This window comes from Gopherus evgoodei, chromosome 4 (genome assembly GCF_007399415.2).
Source record: "Gopherus evgoodei ecotype Sinaloan lineage chromosome 4, rGopEvg1_v1.p, whole genome shotgun sequence".
NCBI lineage: Eukaryota > Metazoa > Chordata > Testudines > Testudinidae > Gopherus > Gopherus evgoodei.
Genome location: NC_044325.1, coordinates 3812174 through 3834309, shown reverse-complemented (window position 1 = coordinate 3834309; position 22136 = coordinate 3812174). Strand labels below are relative to the sequence as shown.

General features: G+C 42.3%; 2 protein-coding genes across 8 annotated transcripts in view; one reads left to right on the top strand and one right to left on the bottom strand.

The window, feature by feature from the left end:
• Positions 1–2119, bottom strand: part of TOGARAM1 (TOG array regulator of axonemal microtubules 1) — a 75708-nt gene extending 73589 nt beyond the window's left edge. Inside the window, exon 1 of the mRNA XM_030558986.1 lies at positions 386–2119. Coding sequence (XP_030414846.1) covers positions 386–2119 — 1734 coding nt within the window. The remainder of the gene's footprint in view (positions 1–385) is intronic.
• A 361-nt stretch (positions 2120–2480) lies between these two features.
• On the top strand, positions 2481–21790 carry KLHL28 (kelch like family member 28). 7 transcript variants are annotated; one of them, XM_030562775.1, is made up of 7 exons: positions 2484–2598; positions 3776–3844; positions 6656–6761; positions 8604–9502; positions 13125–13568; positions 16819–17027; positions 17717–21790. In XM_030562775.1, exons 3-7 carry the CDS (start codon positions 6720–6722, stop codon positions 17878–17880), a joined length of 1758 nt encoding a protein of 585 aa, XP_030418635.1. In that variant the 5' UTR covers positions 2484–2598; positions 3776–3844; positions 6656–6719; the 3' UTR covers positions 17881–21790. The 7 variants fall into 7 exon arrangements, 6 of the variants coding, with proteins under 6 accessions (XP_030418638.1, XP_030418636.1, XP_030418635.1 ...); XM_030562774.1 differs by having other exon boundaries at positions 3776–3848; XR_004000400.1 differs by lacking the exons at positions 3776–3844; positions 17717–21790 and adding an exon at positions 15404–15506 and having other exon boundaries at positions 2481–2598; positions 16819–16902.
• The last annotated feature ends 346 nt before the right edge of the window (positions 21791–22136 follow it).

Genomic DNA, 22136 nt, shown 5'->3' with positions numbered 1-22136 from the left:
CTATCTCTCCATGCTAATTCCCCCCCTACTGTTATTCACATCTTCTTGTCAACTGTTTGAAATGTGCCATCCTGATTATCACTACAAAAGTTTTTCCCCTCCAGCTGATAATAGTCCACCTTAATTGATTAGTCTTATTCAAGTTGGTACGGCAACACCCATTTTTTCATGTTCTCTGTATATATATATATCTTCCTACAGTATTTTCCATGGCACGCATCCAATGAAGTGAGTTTTAGCCCATGAATGCATATGCCCAAATAAATTTGATAGCCTCTAAGGTGGCACAAGTACTCCTTCTTCAATAAATGTTTACAAAGAGCTCTGAGCTCCTTATATGGAAGGGCCTTTATAAAAAAAGTGTTAAGTGAATTAGTGTACATACCTGCTCTACGCCTGTTGTAAAAGGTGTCTGGTTTCCTGAACAGCCTCCTGTGTCTCCAGCTCGCTCATTTTCCCAAGGCAGTTTGTTTTTTCCTTTACCTGCACTTAAAACCCTTCTGGGACACATTCCTTGATCAGTATAGGGGCTGTGAGAGCCATAGTTTTGTGTAGCATCCCTTGTGTGATCCCCAGAGTAACTGTGTGCACTCTGAGTCCTGTTGCCTGCCAGCAACCAATCTGTGTCTGCTCCATGGGGCAGATGGACCCCCCTGCCATGGGCAGAGGATGGCATGGGCACAGCATACTCCACAAACCCCTGGTCTGTTAGCTTAGGTAAGGTTTTCCTGGCCAGCCTGGCCTGTACAGCGTGCATCACTCCATCCCCATTGTCCCGCAATTCCACAGTATCCACAGCCTTAAAGAGGAGACTGGTTTTGCCTGAGCCCATGGAAGAGGCCAACACTGCAAAGGCCTCTAGGGCAGCATGGCGGACCCGCCGCTTACTGTCCACCAGGGCTGGTGCCAACCCAAATGCCAGCTTGGGCAAGTCAAAGTCCTCACTAGGGTATGTGAGCAGGGACCCAATGCAGATGTTCACGACCTCCTCCCTGACTTTGGAGTTCTTGTGCTGTAGATGCTCTGGCTGCAGTAGCAGGAACAGTACCTGCTGGGGACCCACTGCCTTCATCAAGCGCCAGAAGAGCTGATTATACTCCTGCCGGATGGCCAGCTTATTGTCACCCAGCACCTTGGCAGCAGCCGACACTAAGGGTCCCAGGTAGGCCTGAACCTGCCCGCCCAGGCGCAGGGCCAGCAGGTGCAGCACCTCCAAGGTGCTATGCACCACCTTGAAATTGGAGTCATCCAGAAGGGTGTAGAGGAAGCTGATGAGCCCCAGCAGGCTGGGGGCAGGCGTGGAGGCCAGGCAGGCCTGGGAGGCATCTGTCAGCACCTGCTTGAGCTCCTCCACAGCCTGGGTGCGGTTCTTGTAATCCTCCTGGTCCAGCAGGCGGCCGTGCAGCTCCTGAGAGATCAGCCCGAACTTGAGGTTGGTGCCCAGGGGATCCTGCTCCGTGGGCCGGGGCGCCGAGGTGTCCCCGCCGCCACACAGGTCCTCGGCGAGCCGGGCCTCCAGCAGGCGATTGTAGTGGCCGCGCAGTGCGGAGGGCAGGCGGCCCAGGTAGCCATGGAAGCGCTCGGGCCCCAGGGTCTCGGCCAGCTGCCGCAGGCTGCTGAAGGCGGCGGCCGCCTCCTCCCCCGGGCCGCCCCCGGGCCGGGCCGGCGCGCCCAGCTTCCTGGCCAGGCTAAGGGTGAGGTCGCCCAGGTCCAGGCCGCGGGGCAGCGGCGGCCCGAGCAGCGCGGGCAGCAGCAGCGCGGTGGCGGCGCGCAGCGCGGGGTCGGCGCTCTCCAGCCCGTGCTCCACCAGCGCCCGCAGCACCTGGGCGCCGGGCCCCGGGCGGGCGAGGCGGCGGCGCAGGTCCCGCAGCGCCTCCCCGCGCAGCGCCGGGCTCTCCCCGCGCAGGCCGCGCACCAGCTCGGCCAGCGGCAGCGCGGGCAGGGCCGGGCCGGGCTCGGGGCCCCGGCGGAGCAGCTGCTGCAGCAGGGCGGCCTCCTGCTCCCGCTCCCGCTCCGCCGGCGAGCCCCGGCCCTTGGGCGCGCGCGTGTCCCCGCCGGCGCCGCGCTCACTGGCCTCCATGCTGCCCGCCTGCGGGGGAAGGGCGAGGGCCGCGGCCATGGAGCGGCGGCGGCGGCCCCGGGCAGCGGCTGCAACCGGCCTGAGAGGAAAACATCGCGGTCTCCAGGGGCCGCCCTGCGCCTGCGCGGCCTCAACCAAGCGCGGCCGAAGGGGAGGGGTGGCGGAGCGGACTGAACCAACGCTTCTCCTCTCCCCAGAGCGCGAGTCAAAATGGCCGCTCTCAAGGGAAGGTGTCACGTGATCTTCCCAAGGTGCGTCTCTTGTGGCCAAAAAGGGCAGCGCGAGGCACTATGGGATTTGTAGTCTCCCGGAGCTTGAGGGTGAGGCGAAACCGTCCCGGGAGGCTAATGTCATGTGACCCAGAAGATGGAGGCTGTACCGAAATGGCCGTTGGGAAGGCAACGCTCTGGAGCCGCGGGTTTGGGTGCCCGGAAGTGACGTAAGGCCTCTGTGTGTTGGTGTGTAAGAGGAGGCCGCGGGCTTTGGTCTCGTCCCGGCCTCTCGCCCTCATGACTCAGGTGAGTCGAGCCGGCGGCGGAACGGCCCCTGCGCGGGGAGGAAGAGCCCCACCGCAACCGAGCCGCGTGTGCGGCGAACAGCGCCCCCCGGGGGTCGGGGCTGGGCCGGGCTGCAGTGCGCTCCGCTCGCCGCCGGCCCCGAGCTCCTCCGGGAGCCCAGCTCGCCCTGCGGGCCGGGGGCTGCTCCCGGAGAGGAGCGGGCCGGTGCGGGGCTCCTGCACGCGTGAGGCGGCCCCCCCCCCGCCGTCTCCAGGCTGTGCCGTGGCGCCCCCGTAACTCCCTCGGGTCCGGGGCTCGGGCCGTGACCGTCCCCTGGCTTCACTGTGCAACGCCCGTCGGAAGCGGCAGCGCCTCGTGCCGCTGGGCGACCCCCGAGTTCAGCCTGGCACCGCCGCCGAGCGAGCCGGGTCCCAGGCAGGCGCTCCCCACTGAGCGTGCCCCGGGCCAGTCCTGGGGTTTGCAGACCCGCCCCCGCTCCAGGAGACACTGAGATGCTGTGCAGTAAGGCGGCAACCTACAAAGGTCGCCAGATCCTCAGCCAGAGGTAGATCCCGGATCCCAAACAAATCCCTTTGCCATGGGAAATTCCAAAATCAATGAAATTTCCTGCAGCTTGGCTGCCCAGAGGGCGGGGCGCAAGTGGGGCAATTTGTCCCAGGCCGCACAGAGGCCCCCACAAGAATATAGTATTCTATAGCATTGCAACTCGTTTTTATGGAAGGGGGCCCCAAAATTGCTTTGCCCCAGGCCCCCTGAATCCTCTGGGCAGCCCTGTCCTGCAGAATGGAAATTCTGAAACCTCATTTAGAAAAGTCAAAATGGTGCTTCCGTTTGGCTTTCTTGAAATGTTTCCGAGGCTCCCCCAGCGGCCCAGAGTTCCGGCAGCCTGCCAGGCTGGGACCCCCAGTTCTGGGGCAAGGCATCTGGCAGACTGTGCTGCGACCAGGGTTGCTGGAGCCTGTGCTGCCAAGGAGCCAGGAGGATGAGCTGGTGGGAAATGAGGCAGGATTCCATTGGAAACCTTTTCGGTTTCTGGCTGTTTTGTCAAAATTGTCTCATTCTCATGGAATGTTTTGATGAATTGGCACTTTCTGATGAAAAATGTTCCATTGGGAAATTGCCATGTTGATAATGAGGCGTTTTAGACCAAACCAAGCATTTTGCATTATACCCGAAGGTATATAAAGGAAGCAAGGCAGAGCTGGCAAAACAAGTGCAATATTCTAACATCATGCCACTTCACCAAGTAGGTATGCCTTCTGTTATCATTGAATCTTTAGAGTTGTCTTTAAGAATAGCCCTAAGTAGAGAACATTCAGTAATCTAGTCTGGAGGGGACAAAGGTAGTTCTGTCTTTAGTGTCCTATGATTTGTTGGTAGAATCTAGAAATGGAACAGGCCTGTTAGGTTTCAACTAATCCGTAGTTTGAGGAGATTGTCAATATAGAGATATTATTTGTATTGTAGTGGTACCCAGAGGCCACATGTGTGTCCTTCTAGCATATTTTCCAAAGCTGTGCCTCTGAGGGAGTTAAATAAGAGGCAATTTGCTGTTAATTTCTTCAGCTGTAAACTTCTGTCTGAAATGGTGGTTTATTTGTTGCATATTCCCTTTTCTGTATTATGGTGTATATCAGAGTTAGAATAAAATTAAGAAGCACAGACAAGAAGGTTTTATGCTACACAATGTTGGGGATGGCATTTTTTTCATTGTAATTTGACTCACAAGGAGTGCGTGTGTACGATGTACTGCATTGTGGTTGCTTGAGAAACTTCAAATTAAACTTGGTGAAGCTCTTAAATGTGCATTAGGAAACAAGCCTCTACTGGACAGGAGAAGACCTAGATGGACATGTGCTGCGATTCTAAGGTTTTATGGTACAAATGAGGATTTGGGGGAGGCATTTCAAAGCTCCCTTGACCTGGAATAAGCACTTGAGCCCTTACTTCCTGTTACTCCCATGTAAAGAAAATCCCATGTAGATATTTGGGGTATTGTTTGTAAAAAGAGGATAATTTATAGGTCAAGCAAATTTAATATAACTTTTCCAAGATAATCATGATGTTCCAAACAATAATTCTATTGGCATTTATTGTACTTCAGTTTTAATTTTTGTCCTTAGAAGGGACTAGTACTCAACAGTTCATCTAAATGTTTTATAGGAACAGTACCACGTTTGCTAAATGCACGTTATTTGAATAGACACATTTCTCTGACTAGTGAACATACCTTGTTCTAACTTCATGGCTAACAAACTAAGTAAAGATATACAGATTCTGTGCACTGTTGTTTATTTGGCGATCGCAGGTTTTGTTATGTGTGGTAAACCCAAATGCGAGTAGTCACATTTAATTCTGTGGGACTGCTCATATGCCAAGTTATGTGTACAAGTTTTTGCAGGATCTGGGACTTATTCCATATCACCCTAATGATTCTGGTTCTCTAGCAATCATCTTTTAGGATGTTGTTAGCTTCATGTGTCTATTGGATTCTGCGTACTCCTAGAGTAAAATTAGGAAGTGAGGCAAAGAAAAATCATCTCTGTAAACAAATACACTTAAATAGAGGAAATAAAAAGAAAAGAAGCAGGGGATTTAGCTGCTAGATTGCATCACTAAGCTTGTGAATACTGCAAATTCAGTGACCGTTCTGTGACCAATTGTCACAATCTTGTTTTCAGAGAATTGTGGTGAAGGGTTTTCTTAAAAACCTGATAGAAGATTATAATAGGAAAGGGGTAAACTTGTGTATTTTCCTACACAAAATTGTTTTTACCTTGGTTGTAATTCTTTACCTCTTTGCTAGCGACTGCTATGTTCTATATTTAAACATTGTCAGATAATTGTCTCCCTCCAGACTCAGTACTTCACCAGTGCTCTGCTTTGCAAATTAGGTGTCAGGGAGTTATAGAAGTGGTGAAGAGAGACTTGCCAGTGACCACAAGTCCTTACTTTTTAGTACCAGTTGACAGGAAGCAAAATGATGAAGCGTTGTAGTCAGTTTAACAGATGAAAATCTGATTTATTTAAAATTCAGAACTCTGATGGGCACAATGTTCATATGTATTTTGTCTGGGGTCATGAACAAGAGTGGATCTGTCAGTTGTAGTCTCTGCCATTGTTCAGCTTGTTTAAATACAAGGAAGAGGTGAAAATGTGCAGTATAACAATGGGGACACAATGGAATGCTTGAAAAGTTTACAATTCAAAATGTTGTTTCCTTCCAGTTGATTTATCATAATTTCTTATGCACAGCATCTAGGTTTAGAAGTCTGTTCCTTCCTCTGTGCATAACCTCTGTGGCTGATGCTGGGAGCAACTGTGCATGAATAAGTGGAAATGATGGCAAAATCAGACTTTAAAATTATTTGACCAAATTTTGCCTCAAAGCCCATTGATTTCAGTGGGCTTTCAGAGTCTAGTGCCAGGTCTGCACTGCAGATTTCTGCCCCTAGAGCTGTATTGGTCAGGGGGTGCAAAGAGGTGCAATTCCTGACTGACATAGCTTGTGCAACCAGAAGCCCTTAGCGTGCATGCAGCTGTGCCAGGATATGTGCACTTTTACCAGTTTCTTTCATTTGTAGGGAATGGTTTTATTATACTGGTAAAAAGCTTGTATAGTTGCATCCTCACTAGGAGCACTTTGCTGGTATATTATGTTAGTATTCCTGTACTGGTAAAGCACATCTGGATGTAGCCTAAAAGGGTAGAATCTGTCTAATCATTATCTGAGAAGGAAATTCTATTGCCTCAGTTTTTAGCAGTCGGACTCTTTTTCCCAACCACAAATTTAATAATTCTGGCTGCAATAAAATAGTAAACAAAAGAGTTACTTCTGTGGTTTATGAACCAATAACTATAAAAACAACAGACAATTATTCTCAGAATAGAGGCTGGGGTGTTATATTTATTTAATAAATAATAAGTGTCACAGTTCAGTGCAGTTACAGCTGTATTTCCCTTCCATGGTCCAACCTGGGCATCCACTCTCAGGCTTCCAGCTCCCCAGCCATTGCCTGTCTGGGTGGAAACGTGTGTCTCTTTGCCTTCTGCCCAGGGTTTTGCCAGGCTGAGCGGTTCCCTGCCTACATTGTGTTATCCCCAGCACAGACAGGCTGCTGATGGACACCTGCTTGCTTCCTCTTCAGAGACGGTTAACACAGGTATATTTGCTACAGTTATAAAGTACCACAAAGAACTTTCTATGCAAGCCTTCTTTATTCTTAAGGTAAAAAGCACTGCTAAGAAAACATATTGCAAACAATAAAAGAACCAAATAAGTTTACAAGACATCACCCTAACATGGATTCTGGCAGAAGCAGTCCTCCAACCTCCCACCCAAGAGGATTCCTTGTGGTTACAAATTCATTACAACTTCAGCTCAAAAAAAGCATACAGTCCTTTCAACACTACACGGAGGATTGAGGTCTTTTGTAGACCAGGGTCTCATCCATTTGCTGGTTCAGGAAGAAAGCCCACGAGCCAGTTTAAAATTAGGCTAATTATTCAAAACCCGTTTCTTTGGCCTTTGGTCCCCGGAGAATGCAATCTGAACTGGTATATGTGAGCCTCTCCAAGGCGGTGGCTTCAGGAGGTTGATAACAGAGGAGACGTACATTAGCAGCTCCTCTCCCTTCTAGAGAAGGTATGTACAATGCCACCATAGCACACAATTGCATTTTTAATATACGGTACCTCAGAGATATTAACCCTAATTCAGTAAAGTTTATCTTAATTCCATAAGGTTTGTTCAAGATATTGTCAGTCTGTCACAATAAGAAAAATAGTTTTGTAGGCAGAATGGCCGCTTATAATTGTTTGTTAGAAATTCTTCTGAAATGAGAGATTCTGAAATAAGCACTCCCATTCTTTTCTAAAACTACAATAAATTAATTTAGTAATGTTTTAGAAGTTTTCAAAGCACTTACTAAATATTAAATAATGAATCCTCCCCAGTGCTCGCATGAAAGAAGGAGGAAGATATTGAACCTCCTTGCAGAATATTACATTTTGAAGAGTGCACAGCCCCTGCTGTCCTCCAAGGACATGTGTAGTAATTGTTTCCTCTTCACAAGGTTTGCTTAGTACAGTAGAACCTCAGAGTTACAAACACCAGAGCTATGAACTGACCAGTCAACTATACACCTCATTTGGAACCGGAAGTACACAATCAGGCAGCAGCAGAGCCAAAAAAAAAAAAAAGAAGAAGCAAATACAGTTTAGTATTGTGTTAAACGTAAACTACTGAAAAATAGAGAGAGAGCAGCATTTTTCTTCTGCATAGTAAAGTTTCAAAGCTGTATTAAGTCAATGTTCAGTTGTAAACTTTTGAAAGAACAACCATAACATTTTCTTCAAAGTTATTAACGTTTCATGGTTATGAACAACCTCTATTCCCAAGGTGTTCGTAACTCTGAGGTTCCACTGTATTCGCTAAAGAGAAATATCAGTAGAGCTCATTGACTTTGAAACGTTCAGATGGATGTTAGGCAGATTTCTTCAGACGAGGGCATTTGTGCATCAACCTGACAGAAAAGGGTAGTGATCTTCAGCTCATATTACTTTGATAAGTTTTATGAACTTCAAAGCTCTGTAAAAACGAACATGGTCTCTTAATTGTTTTTATTCCACCACTGTGGTTGTGTTGAGGGTATATTTGATGCAAAGTCCCAGTTTAAACACACTATTAGGTAGATAAGGCCCAAAATACAAATTCTGTAAAGGAAAGACTTTTTAAAAAATATAATAAGAATACCTTTGACTTTAAGTTAATGTGCATAAGAAAAGCACTTTGCTAGTTTGTGAAAATCAGAAAGCAAAACATGTTTTATTTGTCCAATTGGAGCACAATGTAAAATTAAAATAACAGCATGAATGATGAAAAATAAATTTGATTTTTTTAAGATGATGTCTGTTTAATGATTTAAGAGGCCTAAGTAAAATGGATAATGAAACTTTTTAAAATAAAACGCTGAATAACATACTTCAAATTTTGTTTGTCGCAGATGGACCAGTCGTCTCCAACCTGCATGCTTGCCAACTTAACCCACTTACATTCTGAACAGCTTTTGCAAGGATTGAACCTCCTTCGCCAACATCATGAGCTGTGTGACATTATCCTTCGAGTTGGCGATGTCAAGATCCATGCGCACAAAGTGGTACTTGCTAGCATCAGCCCGTATTTCAAAGCCATGTTCACTGGAAATCTTTCAGAGAAAGAGAACTCGGAGGTAGAGTTCCAGTGCATTGACGAGGCAGCACTGCAAGCTATAGTGGAATATGCATACACAGGGACTGTATTCATCTCGCAGGACACTGTAGAGTCACTTCTTCCAGCTGCAAATCTTCTTCAGATCAAACTTGTACTAAAAGAATGTTGCACATTTCTTGAAAGCCAGCTAGATCCTGGCAATTGCATTGGGATTTCTCGTTTCGCAGAGACATATGGCTGCCATGACCTCTACTTGGCTGCTAACAAATACATTTGTCAGAATTTTGAAGACGTTTGTCAGACAGAAGAATTTTTTGAGCTTACACATGCTGAATTAGATGAAATTGTTTCAAATGACTGTTTGAATGTTGTCACAGAAGAGACAGTTTTTTATGCACTGGAGTCTTGGATCAAGTACGATGTGCAGGAGCGACAGAAGTACTTAGCACAGCTGCTACACTGTGTCCGGTTGCCACTGCTGAGTGTTAAGTTTCTTACTAGGTTGTATGAAGCAAACCATCTTATTCGTGATGACCATACTTGTAAACATCTACTGAATGAAGCCCTGAAATACCACTTTATGCCTGAGCATAGACTTTCCCATCAGACTGTGTTGACGACACGACCACGTTGTGCTCCTAAAGTACTTTGTGCTGTAGGAGGAAAAGCTGGATTATTTGCTTGTTTGGAAAGGTAAGGAGTGTTGGTGAAACTAAGTGGTGTTAACAAGCCGTGCATTAACATGCCCCTCCAGGTCAGGGTTGAGACAGTCTTTGGGTTGTAACTGTTTAATTTGTAATTAAAGGGCTTCATTCTTGACAGTGTCAGTGTATCAGCGTATCAGCTCCTTTCATGAGCAGCCAAATGACTAAAAAATCAAATTTAAAAAACATCAGAGGAACGGAGATGAGCATGCTATGCTTTTTATTTTTATATATGAGCTTCCTTGATACGTGTTCCTTATTTGTGCTGAGAGTTTTTCTACAGTGTAAAATATTGCAAAGCCTTAATAGATAGTTTGGGTTGCATGTAATTAAATATGAAATTTGTTAACAGTATAGGTATTTTCACTCAGGTTTTGCCTGGGTACCCTTTCAGGATTTTACTCTGTATACAATTTTTGTTACTCTCCCCAATCACCAGTCTAGACTGCCAAATAGTAAAAATGTAGTTTAGGTGTCATAGATTTGCACCCTACAAAACCTTATTTGTGGGATAAAACAGACCTTGTACTTAACCAGAATGTATAATTGGGACTGCTAACTCTTATTTTTCAAATGATGATGTTTGAGATGGTATAACTTTGTAAGTTACATTTTAGTGCTTTGAATACTTGATTGTAAGTAGTATACCTACACCTTTAGTTAAAGTTGCTTTATACTTTCTCCTACAATCCTCTGTTTTCAATTGCTTAAAACCATTTAGTCTGACATTTTCCAAACTTTGTGTGCATTAGCAAAAAGAGTCCTGTTTCTAAGAATGAGATGAGGGAGGTGGGAAATTAAGTCTGCCAAATTCAGATAAATGACTGGATAATTTAAGAGCTGTAGTGCCTCAAATGTTTGGAACAAGAACTTGAAATTTGGCAGGGGGGGTGATCCTGGGGCCAGAAATGTGCCTTTTGCTGTCCCCATGAAAATCCAATAAGATTTAGGATCAATGTTAGCCTCTGAATCTGGTAATTTACATATACCCAGTATAGTTTACTAGAAGCATTTTGTTACAATATAACATTCTCTCTGCACTGAACATGCTCCAAAGCACAGAGCTAGAATTGGATGAGAGTGAATGCTTGGAATAGGGAGGGGGAGATTATGCAGCACTAATAGCAACAGCTGCTGTCAGCTCCATGGCCTAAGAGAAGCCAGATGTGCTAGTCTCACTTGTAAATGATGAATTATGTAGACTACACAGCCCTTTTTTTGAGCAAGGGCTCATATCCTTACTTGAGGAGGGAATCTAATGTAATTTCTCACCTTTTTAGAAACAGGGTCATTGAGAGCTTGCACAAGGTCCTTCTTTATGAATAGACCCCAGTGGTCATATTCTATATACATCTCTCAGTGTTGTGTCAGATGCCTAAGGCAAACTGTATTTAAAAAAAAAAAAAGAGAGAGAGAGAGAAACATGTCGTCTTTTCGGGTGTTTTCCAGTTCTGATATTCTTGGGTGTTGCTTATAACATTTTCAGACAAATGTGATGTTTTGTTTTGTGGTTCATAGTATACCTTTAATACTTAGCTTTAAGCCTTATTATACTGTTGTATGCTAGAGTATTCATGTCACAGTTTCTTGGTAACTGCACCTGTATTCCCCCTCCATGGTCCCTTGAGGATACTCACATACGGTTTCCAGCTCCCCAACTGTCACCTGTCTTTGGTGGAGACCCATGTCACTCTCATTCCTGACTGGGGTTTTAAGGCTGCATAGCTCCCTGCCCCCACTGTGATATCCCAGCAAGCCAATCTGCCTAAAGGCTGGTCCTGTGCTTTGCTTTCTCTCTCAGGGCTATGAACAGTGCGTTGCCAGTTTCTGCACAGCTCAATCTGTGCAAAACGTGTATTCTTAAGGTAAAAGCATTACAGAGAAAACATAAAAACAGCCAAAATTCTGATACGCATGCTAAAATCTTACCGGGGTTATTCATCAGCTTTTTTGTGATCTCTAGTAGGCCATAGTTTTTCCAGCCCTTCCTCAAGGATTGGGGCCCTTGGTCAGGAGGTCCTCTCCATTTGCTGGATCAGAGAGAAGGCCTTGTGTGTCAGTTCAAGGTCATCCTTTTATACCAAAAGCCCCTTTTTTGTCTTGTCTTTGGAAAACCCAGCTTCAACCAGCATATGCAAACCTCTCTAGAATTGTTTAGTCTTAGTGACTGGCCTTAATCACCACCCACTGTTTTTATTTCCTGTATGAGCTCTAGTAACCCTCCCCCATGGAGTAGAATGCAGTTATACATAAACTATTTATAAATTGAATACAATGGCACTTAAAGATACTGGATGGGGTTGTAATACCTTTCACAATTCAGACCATCTCTTAGAGTAGAAAGGCTCAGTTAGTATCCTGTAAAATAACTTGAAACCAAACTTATACAATTACATGACTTAAAGAAAATTTTAGCATGTCATTTGAAGTTTTTAATTTTTGAGGTAACTATTTTTGCTGCTGTGTATATATCTCTGTAAATCTACATATGATTTACTGTAGATACAACTGAATTGCTTAATTTTCTCAAATTTGATCTGAAAACATAGCTTTCCTGAAGCAAAGTGTTAATTGAAAACCACTGTTGGTACAGAAGACAATCAGGGTGGGAAATTGTCAGTTCCGTAGATTTAAGGATTGGAGATATTTTAATTGAAAGTTTCAGTGACTTTCTATTGAATCAAATAGTGTACTTTTCTGATATTCTCTCTGGAGCTGCTGTTCTGCAAATTCCCACAGTGAAGTACTGATTGTAAGACTATCCCTTCCCAATATTTTTGTCAGAAATCCATTGCTTTCTGCTGTTCTCAAGCCTTTAGCAAGTGCAGTGGAATAGGGAGCTTCTCCTGTCCCCTACTGTAATTGACTAAACTCAAGTTCTTGAGTTTAAACAATCCATCTGGACATAAAGAGCTGTTTGTTTGTTTATCTGTTTTTGTTTTAATTTTTCTAATAAATTCAAGCTGAAAGGTAGCTGGGGGAAGAGCAAATGCAGATATCTGTTCCACCAGCATCTAGTTGAAATTGGTCCACACTACTCTGCAGCATGGAATGCCTTCTCGTGCCGGACAGCAGAGCTGTAATATTTGTTGTTGTATCTTTATCAGTCTCTGCCTTCAACCTTTCTGTGAAGACTGCGGTTGCTGGATTCTGTAACAGTCAAAGAAATAAAGATCTGGGAAAAATCCAGCTGTGATCACTGGCGTCTCATTTGGGGTGTGAAGCTTGCCCAGAGACTGCTGAAGCTAGATTTCCAATGGCAGCTTTAATACCAGTTGCCAGCAGATTTCTGGTCTTGGTGACCATACAGTACTGATGTATTTCATGGTGACTTTTGGGAATTTTCTCTTCCTACCTGTGTATATATAGAAGAAGAGTTACCTCACTGAATAACTCTCTCTCACACGTTAATCAATGAGTGTGAAATACGCAGTAGTCTTGGATCTGGATCACTTGAGGCCTGATCCAGCTCCCATTAAAGCCACTGGAAGGTACATGGGTATGGAACATATATTTCAGTCTTAACAAATAAGTACTTCTTCGTGGGACTTAGCAAAGCTTCAAAGAGTAAAGGCTGTTCACCTAATCCAATTTCTCTATTTCTTCTCCAGTGTTGAGATGTATTTTCCCCAGAAAGACTCCTGGATAGGTCTGGCGCCTCTTAGCATTCCCCGCTATGAATTTGGAATATGTGTCCTGGACCAGAAAATATATGTTGTTGGAGGGATTGCAACCCACATGTGTCAAGGCATCAATTATCGAAAACATGAAAGTTCAGTGGAATGTTGGGATCCTGATACAAATACCTGGACATCTCTCGAAAGAATGAATGAGAGCCGAAGTACTCTTGGAGTAGTGGTTCTAGCAGGAGAACTGTACGCCTTAGGTGGCTATGATGGACAGTCTTACTTACAGTCAGTAGAGAAATACATTCCAAAGGTTAAGGAATGGCAACCAGTGGCCCCAATGAGTAAAACAAGAAGTTGTTTTGCTGCTGCTGTCTTGGATGGAATGATATATGCCATTGGTGGTTATGGTCCTGCCCATATGAACAGGTATGTACTCTTGAGGTCTGCAGGATCAAAATAATATGAACTTGGAAAACCAGTGATAATATTTACCTTGTGATCAGCAGCCATTTGTAAAAGTTTCTGTGCAAGATCAGTGGTAATCCACGGTGGGCCTCATTAGTTCTTGTTCTGCTGCATCAACATGATAATTCATTTGGGGAATCTTTTCTCAATGTACAACTGAAGTGTTCTAGCTAAGAGCGCAGCTCTTTTTTTTTATACAAATCTTAAGAGAAAAATATAAATGCTTATAAGTTCTAATGCTAACAATATGAAGATGTAAATGTTTTACATATATGTGTGCACCATGAATAGGTATTTGGGAACACCACCATTCTGGAACTTTAGCTGGAAGATGGTCAATGTGTATGTTTTAAGAATTTAAGATTACGGCCAGTAGAATTAGAGAGGACCTGGAATCCACATGGTTGGGATTCCAGGTCCTCTCTAATTCTACTGGCTGAAATCTTTAATTCTTAAAACATACACTTTGACCATCTTTCAGCTAAAGTTCCAGAATGGTGGTGGTCCCAAATACTTATTCATGGTGCATCTTTCAGACATTAGGTATTTACCCAAAGTATGAAAAAAGATTCTAAAGGGCCATTACCTAATGCTTTTGGCCCCAGTTCACTAAGGTACTCAAGCTCATAATTAAATTAAAACTTCCGTGGGATTGCACATGTGCTAAAAGTTAGGCTTGTACTTAAGTATCTTGCTGAACTGGGGCCTTAGACTAGTTTAACAGTAAAGTTCCAGTACAAGGGGATGAGCACAAAACCAAACACAATCACAGGCCCTAGTCCTGCATGCAGATCCCCAAAAGGAGTTCCATCGAAGTCAGCAGTGCTCCATTCAGTTGCCAACTTCTCACCACATGGATCTTGGTCCATGATCCCTTCTGCCCGTGAATCCCCCTATACATTCTCTTTTTTCCTGGACCATGGCAAGAACAAGACTGCCTGCTCATAACACTTGTAGCTCAGTGTTAACACACTAACTATAATCAAATTTCATGCTTCAGCCAGTCACCTGCAGGGTCAGGAAGGATTTTTTTTTCCTGATGCACAATGACCAGATGTGTGTTAGTTTGTTTTGCCTACCTCTGAAGTATTAGATTGCTCAGCTGGAGGCCGGACAGCAGATTGGGTGGATCAGTGCTCAGATGTGATAGAAAGAATCTTCTTTCTAGATGCCTGACGTGTCTTACTCAGATGCTCAGGGTCTAACTGATCACCAGATTTGGGATCAAGAATAAATTTTACCCCAGGTTATGTTGCCAGGGACCATGGGGGGGTTTACCTTCCTCACAGCATGGAGCAGGGCTCATCTGCTGCTGGGCATCTCCCATCTAATCAGTTCCCAGTCATTGTAACGGTATTGTTGACACCTCAGTGTCCCCTGTTCCCTGCCTGTGGCACACAACCGCTTAATCTCCTTTGGACTAATGCCATTGGGCTCAATTTAGGGTGTCTGGGTGAAATTTAATGGTTTGTGTTATGCAGCAGGTCAAGACTCTGATCTAATGGTCCCTTTTGGTCTTAAATTTTGTGAAATCTATGATCCAGCTACAGGATTAGGGCCATAGGATGCAGCTTACACAAACTTTCCCTCATTAACAATGGCAGCAGAACTGCTGGGCGTCTCTCTTCAAAAGGCAAGCTAGCAAAAGAAGACTCACTTAAAACAGCAGGATAATCAGCGAAAGAATGGAGAATCTGGCCATTTGTGAACTACCAATATTTAAAATTATTGACTGTAATATATATAAATAGACTAGTTGGGCATTGCTGACTTGGCATTTGGTTCTGCTGTTGAAGTTCTTGGCACTGAATTAAATGGCGAAAGGATCAGACCCCTAGTTTGTGACACAGGAGTGCCGTTCAGCTGATGAACGAATGAGACTGCACAGGTCTCTTAGAGGTGAGTTCTGTTAAATGTTGCAGGGGGCGGGGGGGAGCTCTTACATTCATCACTGGAGTAATGTGAAGTATACATATTTAAGTATTAAATGTAAATTTTAAGAGAAAAATACTAAAAACAGACCTCAGCATTGAACGGTTATGATAATCTTACTCTTCTCATGCATTCGTCATTTGAACAGCTTCTCCTTTGTCACAAAGGAATTGCCAGTATCACTCACAGTTATGGAGTTACTGAAATTGTGACAGATATTTCCAGCTTCCCTTTTTTAAAGTTCCCTTTTGATTGAGTGGCTTCGTTTTCCCTATTTATGGAACCTGGTTATGACATGGTCATCAGGCTCGTACGAGCCCTGGATGATAGAGTAAGCTGGCTGATGTTTAAATAAGCTCCTTGCCTTCTGTGCACTGCTACTCCTGGTTCCCTGTTCCTCTCTTTCCTTCTCCACCCTTTCCCCCTCCCCCCACCATGTCACGGGCGCTGCACATCTGGTAAGGGATGGCTGCATTCCTGTGTCTGAAATAACCACTCTGTCTTCTCTACAGCTTCAGTGCTGAAGAGGTATGTTTTGTGGGGCTGCATGTTACTTTCAAATTTACCCTGAAGTGAGGACATGTCCCATCCTCCGTTACTGTTCAGTGACTGGGATTCCAACCCCTGTCTTGCCATTCTTGATGAATACTCCTTTCCCATTTTCATCCTCACCCCGGTCCAGTCTCAGTTGGTGTTGGGGCAAGATGGGAAAATCTTGAGCCTGAAAGACTTCTTGGTGAAATTCCGTTGCAGAGTTGTGAAATGTTCAGATTACCTGTTATTGGTGGTTGTTACTTGAGTTACAGTGGCACTTGTCCTTCACAAGAATGCTCAGCCCCGCACTCTCTTGTTTCATGTCAAAATGTATCCTGTGGTTATGACCATAATCTGGTAACCTCAGAGTACAGGCAGAACGCTATTGTTTGGCTATGAGGGGATATCTTTAAACTGTTTTTGGCAATATTGTGGGCTGAATCTTCAGTTATGCCAATTCTACTTTGCTGGAGGATCCTAAGAGAGGCTGATCTTTCAGTTGTTGAGTATGTTGGCTTCCGAGCTTCTTTGTGCCAGCCTTGGTGAAAAGAAGTTAGACTGCAGGATTTTTCCATTAGCCTAAACATTTTTTCTCATTGCCTTACATAATGGAGCAAACTTTTTAGTAGAGAGAAGCAAGCTAGGAATCCCTGATGAATGTAGATAAGTCTCTTGTGGTATAAAACTCAGTGCAAACAAATGTCATTAAACCCAAGCCTTACAAGTTGTTTATTTGTATCTGCAGCATGGAACGTTATGATCCAAGTAAAGACTCATGGGAGACAGTAGCTTCAATGGCAGACAAAAGGATAAACTTTGGTGTTGCTGTCATGCTGGGCTTCATTTTTGTAGTGGGCGGACACAATGGGGTGTCTCACTTGTCAAGCATTGAGAGATATGACCCACATCAAAATCAATGGACGGTGTGTAGACCTATGAAGGAACCCAGAACAGGTAGGAATGTGTAAAATGCTGAGACAGTCAAGAGATTTTCCTGGTGTCCTTAGAGACAAAATTTCTAGTTGACTTGATAGAAGGAGGCAGGACTTGGCCTTCAGACTGTTGTGTCTTTTCCTTGAGTAGATTAAAGATCACTGAAACAATGTGATGTCATGTGAAAGTATGACTAAATATTGGATTTATCTTTCGTTTTGTGTGAATACATTACAAGAGCATTTATATTACTAATCTAATTATAAAATTATACTACCTTTGCTCACATTGAGTCGTACCTTATTCAGATGTAGACAATTTGAAGTCATTGGGGACTATCTGGGGGCTCAAATACTTTTCAACCAAAGGATGGCAGAATCTTGACAATAACTAATACTGATAGGTAGAAAATGTCATTTTTAAAAATATCTTTATGAATGAGGGTAAAAATGGGAGTAGAACTATCCTAAGCAGCTGGTTATGGACAGGCATTTCAGTAGTTCATATCCCTTCCTCCTGGTCTGACTGGGAAAAGGAGGTTAGTTTTTTGTTGAGGGAGGGTGCAAGGTAATTCAGGAAAGGAGACACGGATCTGAAGGGGCATAGATTTTTCACCTACATGCAGTCGTCTTTAAAAACACCATTTTAGGTGGTTTAAAAATATAATTTAGCAGAAATTAATGAATTTTGCATCTTTTTCCCTCTAATAGGAGTTGGTGCAGCTGTAATTGATAACTACCTTTATGTAGTCGGAGGTCACTCAGGGTCATCCTATCTGAACACTGTACAGAAATATGACCCTATCCTGGATACCTGGCTGGACTCTGCTGGTATGATGTACTGTCGATGCAATTTTGGTTTGACTGCACTTTGATGAAAAGTGTGAACTTGTGGACCTAATGTGAAGATGGAACTTTTTCTGCTTGAAAAGATGCTCAATTCATGGAGACCATAAGCTGCATTTTTGGGGGTTGGAGGAGTGGGGTGAATATTTGATTGACAGAGTTAGATTTTTTTTCCCAAAAAATTGGCCTTGGTTATTGTTAATTACACAAAACAAAACAAATGGAAACTTGTTGCCAATCTAGGGTATTGACTACATCCTGTTACTGGCATGAAATGGTTATCTTAACATTAGGATACCTGGGATAGGATTAGAAAACCTAATGTATCCTTTCACTTTTTAGAGCTTTTACCTCTTCCTACTATGAAACATGCAGTTGACTGTGCTAGGAATGAGAGATACTTGAGTATGTTGTGTGACTGGACTGTTTGTTCAGAGTTGTCTGGCTGTGTGTTCATATTGAGAAAATGCCAGTGCTTCACAATCTTTTTTATGAATAGTAACTAAAGGGCTGCCTTGTTTCTGAATCTCAAGGTTTGTAAATAATAAATGCCATAGTATGTTGCCTGTACACTCTCCTCTGTTACCTGCTTAATGTGTTTGGGCCTGGGGATAATTATCATGGGTGACTGTTTAAATTAATACATTTGCAAGGTAAGTTTAATGCCTTTTTATTATATTTTTGAATCTATTAAAACAAATTGCAATCAACTGACTCGTTTTAACTTTCCCCTATATTTTTGTTGTGGATGGACTAATGCTAGATGAAATTACTTACCTGGTCTGCAGTGTGCTTGTAATCATAATACAAAGAAAATTTTAAAGGATTAATTTATCAACAATGCCTTGGTTTTCTTAAGTAGCACAGCAGAGTTCACAGCGTAGGTGTAAATATTTAAAAAGATGTGTCCATCCCATCCTTGGTCCATAGACTTGTGTTCATATTTCCTTGTAACTTTTATTTATTTATTTTTTTTAAGAATGTATGATTGCTTTTACAGAGTGTTCAGGTATCAAAATGGTGCTAAATGTAGGATTTACCACAAGGCTGTTACCAATCTAGTGCAGTATGCATAAAGCATGATTTGTTTTGATTGTTTTCTAGTGTATTTGTTTCTCTCTATCTGCTTGATTAATTTGTGCCTATGAAAAGTGTCAGTAATAACACAACATACTCTTAATTTTTTTCAGTTGATCTAGTTTAATATTCCTGTTTTCACAAAGTTTCTAAATATGGACTGGATGAAGAATGCATTTCTGCCTCTTTAGACAAGTTTTGCCTTTAAAAAATATCACATTGAATAAAAAGCACTGGGCATGGTTATTTATACTATGCAGATATCCTTTGTAACTAAATCCTGAAGGTTGGTTCTTGTGATAAATGTGAATCTGAAGAAGTCGACTTCAGTGATGACCCTACATTTAGTTAAGCTTTGAGTGGGTAAATAAAAATTTGAGGTTGTTATGTAATGGCCATTTATTTAAAATAAATAACTGAATAAATATTAACGTAGGTTACTAGAGTATGTTTTACTAAATATTTCTTTCTGTTTTAAGCAAGGAATCACGTTTATCTTGCATTCTGTTCTAATATTTGTACTTATACTTGCAATTCCGGTAACTTGGTACATTTTTCTGCTTCTGGGATTATTCCCACCCCCGTCCCGATTTTAACATCATAATCCAATGTATGTTTCCCCTCACTCCTAAAATCCACATACTATTATTCTTGAAAGTGCAATAATGTTAGACAAAGTTGTTTAAAAAGCCATTTATAAGAACATAAAATAAGGTGTCCTGGATGTACTTAATTTATTCTGAGTTTCTGTAAAACTAATTGCAACCAGGCAAACTGCAGTTTTCCTTGTTCTTCCATAAGCTAACATTCAGATTTAAACAAAGAGAGAACTGTCTTTTTAACCATAAAAACATCATGTTTTACCAATGTTTGCATGAATTATGAAATCCTGCAAATATTCTTCATACTTTACTAACTTGGTAGAATTCAGCAGGATTTGTAAGCAAATACAAAGGACAAATTTAGCATTTTATATGCTGCTTCTTTGAATGACCTATTGCTTATTCTAGTTACATAGCAATAATAGCATAATTGAATGATTCCAGTTGATCTGTTGATAGAAGACAGGTAGCTCTATTGTACATGGAGCGTTTTTGTGCAGAGAAAAGCAGTTTTAGGAACGGGTCACAACCAAAATCATGTTAGTCTGCTGTCGAGGTGCCTTTTCATTTTGTTCGAGTAAATACACAAGCTAAATGTTTACATGTGCTGTTTTGCTTTCCAGTTACAATTTCATAGCGATACCATTGATTTTTGTGAATTAAGGAGTATCTTATCCCGCATCTAAACGAGATAAAAATGCTCAAGAACCTAGTTTGCAAAACAGTGTTTGAGTTTATGCCTTGAATTGGCTACACGTTTTTTGTGTAATTCAGTATGTACTGAACTTTTTTAGGAGTTTGATTAATTACAGGAGTACTCCATAAAATACAGATTTAAGTCTCAGTTGAATCATTAGTAAACAAAATTCATGTATAGAAAGTGGCACAAGATACAGACCTAAGTGATCTGGTGTCAATACAAAGAAAACAGTTCCTACCTGACAGGTATGGTGATGGTTCCTCAATATTTAGCTGGCACCTTTCATTTAAGGATCTCAAAGCATTTTACAAGAGCAGTGTACATTATTCCCTTTATTTAGGCTATAGTGAAACTGATTTATATTAAATAGACTTTACGTGACACTGAGGTTAATCCAGCCTATTGCTAAATTTAGAGTACTAACCCAAGCAACATTTCAATGTGCAGGTTTGATGTTAAGAATGGAAGAAGTAATAGTTAATGAAAAATCCTGCTGTTTCTAGATGCAGCTCTGTTTAGATTGGATATTGATAGAAGTGAATCAATGTAAGATGCTGTACATCTATCAAGTTTAGAGATGTAGACTAATAAATATGGCATGTTCATTTTCTGTTTTGGGTGCTGCTTGTGCTTTTCACTGAAGTGCTCCATTTTAGAGAGATCTGACACAGCAATCAGTTTAGCATTTAAAATAAGTAAACCTATTACAGCCAGTACCAACTTTCATGCAATCTGAAAGCTAAGACCTTCAAATGAGATGTCATACAACTTTAAATTATCATCCAGTTCTATTTCTTAATCACTCAAAATTATTTTTTAAAAGCACTTTAAAATGGGTGTGAGTTTGTATGTGCATAAATCATTGGATTTTCACTCAGATATTTAGAAGAAACTTAATAAAATGCCATATGCAAGTTTCCTGACAGTCATTGCTATTAGAAATGCTTTGATTTTGAAATAATCCTGTTTGAATCTCTGAGAGGAAAAAATGTGTCCAGTATACATCTGTGAAGTCCCAAATAGCTAACTGTTTTACTGGAGGTAATTAAGTGTTGCTTTTGTGAATTTGTCATCGGTAAGTCCTCATTCATTTATATGAAACAATGCAAAAATTTCCAAGTTTGCCTTAAATTCCTGATGTTTAATTAAAACTCAAAGAACTGGATGATAATTCCTATATTTTGCCTTATGTCCTGTGCTGTACTTTAAACCCAAGGAGAATTTTAACTTTTAGCAGGATTTAGAACCATTGTAGAGAGAGTACTGTATTGTACTCCGACTTGTGAGGAGTGATTTGGTTGTGAGTTTCAGATGAGAAATGTAATTCTGTGTATGTACAGTGTTTTTATGTGTACACCTTTTTTAGCAGCAGGATTTTGTTTTCATTATTGTTTACATAAGTAGCATTTGAGTTCAAGAAAAAACTGCTGAATAACTTACATTCTTGTTCTCAATAGTGTTTGTTTGCTATTGTGATAATGCTCTGTAAGAATTTGTTGTAACAGTATTTCATTTAATGTGAAATGTTTACTAAATAAATCTGGGGGGAAAAGGATTTTATTTTTACATTTTGGCTGGATGGTGAATGCAAATGCATGCTAGCTTTAATCCTATTTTTAAATTCAATGACATCCATATGATTTGGTCCCTTAAGGGGTTTGAGGCTTAATTTAGGTCTGAGGCCTCAGTTCCCAATCACGGATTAAGCCGAGAGAGAGAATAATTTTCAGAAATCTGCTTCTTGACCTTTGTCTGCCATGTGGCTTTTGAGAAAAGACTCAAAAAGTAGCTTCAGAGGAGGCTTTTATACTGTAGTCTTAAAACTGTAACCCCTCCCCACACACAGTCACTCAAGTGACACTGTGATCCCTGTGTGTACATATGCACATAAAATACAATATTTGAT